At 34.7% G+C, this 2,892-nt stretch overlaps 1 protein-coding gene across 2 annotated transcripts in view; it reads right to left on the bottom strand.

The window, feature by feature from the left end:
* Window positions 1–289: 289 nt before the first annotated feature.
* The window catches only part of LOC106883219 (uncharacterized), a 14,141-nt gene continuing 11,538 nt past the window's right edge, over window positions 290–2,892 (bottom strand). The window contains exon 3 of one of the 2 annotated variants that reach the window (XM_052978303.1): window positions 290–2,023. In XM_052978303.1, coding sequence (XP_052834263.1) covers window positions 1,883–2,023 — 141 coding nt within the window. In that variant the 3' untranslated portion in view covers window positions 290–1,882. The remainder of the gene's footprint in view (window positions 2,024–2,892) is intronic. The other variant, XM_014934141.2, reaches the window with a different exon arrangement.

Below are 2,892 nucleotides of genomic sequence, written 5' to 3'. Positions count from 1 at the left end.
ATAATTTGGACAAAATAAATTGGTTAATAGATACCAGGGTAGCAAAGATCACAAAATGACAGTGGTGTAACTCCTGTTTATAAGGTAGAAACTTCCTGTTATTTTGGGTACTTGAGTATATATAAATTTAATGAATGGAGTAAAACGCATATGTTAACTGCATACTAAAAGTATGCAGTTAACATATGCGTTTTTCTCCATTCATTAAATTTATATATATATATATATATACATATACATATACATGATGATGATGATGATGTATAGTATTATTTACACACATACCTATATTATCTTTACATGCATAAATGTGCGCACACACACATATATATCTATATATATATATATATGTATGTTATATTTATACAAATAAACGCACACATGTGTATTTATGTAAATATCCACACACATATGTATATAATACAGTTCTATATTTAAGAGATGAAGAATTATGTACATTATTTAAATTTGACAGATATTTGTCAACAAACAAGATGAGGACAAATATCTCCATCAAATGTAAACAATGTACACATATATATGTATATTATATTTACACAAACACACACACACACGCACACACACATATAAGTAGCAAGATGTTGCAACACGCCGACAATCCGACACAATTTGTTGAATAAGGTGAAACAAACAACAACACAAAACTGCTAATGAAGCATTCTCATCAACAAAATTAATAAATAAATAAACACAAAGATCATAAAATTGTTGCAAAAAAAAAGAGAAAATAAAAATTAAAATCCAATTCAAATGTTGAAAGGAAAACAAACAAAATCAAACAACAACAACAACAAAGGTAAAAAAAAAAACCAATGTATAAGTAAGAAGCTATGTTGTTATTATCTATTCTCTACCACCCTGGGGCCTAAATGTGGGACAGTACCATCAACACTGTAGTCACTACAGAAGGTTTTCTCCCACTGCCACCACTACCAGCTGAGGGTAAATCCCACCAATCTACCCTGCAGTAACATGCATATCCTTGTCTGATTTTTACATCAACTGGGACAAAGCCACTCCCACCATCCCCCATCCCCCACTTCAATGCTATTCTTCACATCCACCTGAGGAGGGTTTTGTCTTGCAAGATACTTGGAGACCCTGCTGTTGCTGGTGCCACATAAAAAAGCACTGGTAATGGCTCCATGTAATTGCAGCCGGGAGGAGGCTCCTAGCCCTGCTGGCTCCTGTCAAAGCATCCAATCCATGCCAGCATTATAATGATAATACATACATACATATATATATATATATATATATATATATATATATATATAGTTGGGTTATATTTCATTATGAACCAATAGAGTACAGTATAAAGCTCATCCACCTTCAGATTTCACCCAGTGCCTTCCAACAGTAGTATTGTACCTACTGTCAGGTTTGCACTGGAGCTTCTGTAATGTGTGAATGGATATCATAATGCAGGGAAACAGTTACATAACCAAATACCTGTGAACGTGGAGAACTACGTTGTGCAGAAACAATTGTAGTGATTACAAATAAATGTTCCTCTGTATTCTTTCTGGCTGATCCCAACTTATTCAATTGTATGTTTTTATTTTGTTTTATTGGATTCATTTGTAGGATGAGGCCATGCTGGAGCATAGTCTTTCAGTGTGATTGAATTTCTTCTATGTATTGTTTCTGGTGAAGTAGCAAGTTGGACAGAGTTGCTTCTCCTTGGATCATCCGCTGCGATGATTAATAAAATTAAAACCAGGAACAGGCTGGGATTACAGTTGCTGTTGTTATTAATATTATTAGTAATAATATTATTACTATTGTTACTGTGGAGAATAGAGCAGAACCATTTGGGGTAGAGATTAATATTTTGTTATTCATATTTATTCATTATTATTTATCTTTGTATTTTTTTAATTTTTTTACAAACCTGAGAGCTACATATTGAGTTATTTTCTGTATCTAAGACTTTATCCAAATATTCTTCGTACTCGTCGAGTGTACTCAGGGCCTTGGCTGAGTGCAACTCAGAAGAATCCTGAGGGGAAACAAAAAATTTGAAGATGGCAAACAAAAACAACAGCAGCAACAACAACAACAATAAATATGGAAAAATTACTCTGATAGATTACACCATATATAGCATGCACACACACACACAAACACATGTATTTAAATATATATTATGTATACATAAATATAGATGTGACGTATATGTATACTGATACACTGTCACATATGTGTGTGTCTGTGTGTGCCTATAGTAGAGAAGACACTTGCCCAAGGTGCCAGGCAGTGGGTTTCTTTATAACCATAGATGAACATGAAGTACAGCTTATGCATGTATGTAAGACTCTTGTTGTTATGACGTGCACATACACATGTCTGGTGTAAAATGGTTTTACACAAAGAAATAATTGGTTGTGGTTATCTTACAAATAACCTATCACAGAAATATATATTAACACAGAATGCACTCCATACAACTCAAATGTAGGTACGCTACCCCGTATTCAATGTTCAAAATTCAAATGTTAAACCAACATATGTTGGCGTTAGGAAGGGCATCCAGCTGTAGAAACTCTGCCAGATGAGATTGGAGCCTGGTGTAGCCATCGAGTTTCACCAGTCCTCAGTCAAATCGTCCAACCCATGCTAGCATGGAAAGTGGACGTTAAACGATGATGATGATGATGATGTCAAACTATCATGGTAAACCAACACAGTTGAACTAACACCGTCAGCTACACTCCTGACAGTTCACTTAGCTCTTATTTATTGTAAGTGGTTTAGTCTATCTTCAGTCACATGGAGGTGTTTAGGATTCTCCCATAACACTTACTTAGCTATGGATCTATTTGGGCCAAAAAAGACAACCAAAGTGAACTCTCCGCTGTCCCAATGGAT

Source organism: Octopus bimaculoides, unplaced genomic scaffold (genome assembly GCF_001194135.2).
Source record: "Octopus bimaculoides isolate UCB-OBI-ISO-001 unplaced genomic scaffold, ASM119413v2 Scaffold_276618, whole genome shotgun sequence".
NCBI classification, from domain to species: Eukaryota; Metazoa; Mollusca; class Cephalopoda; order Octopoda; family Octopodidae; genus Octopus; species Octopus bimaculoides.
The sequence above is the reverse complement of the archived record's forward strand: the minus strand, read 5'-3'. Positions and strand labels throughout refer to the sequence as shown.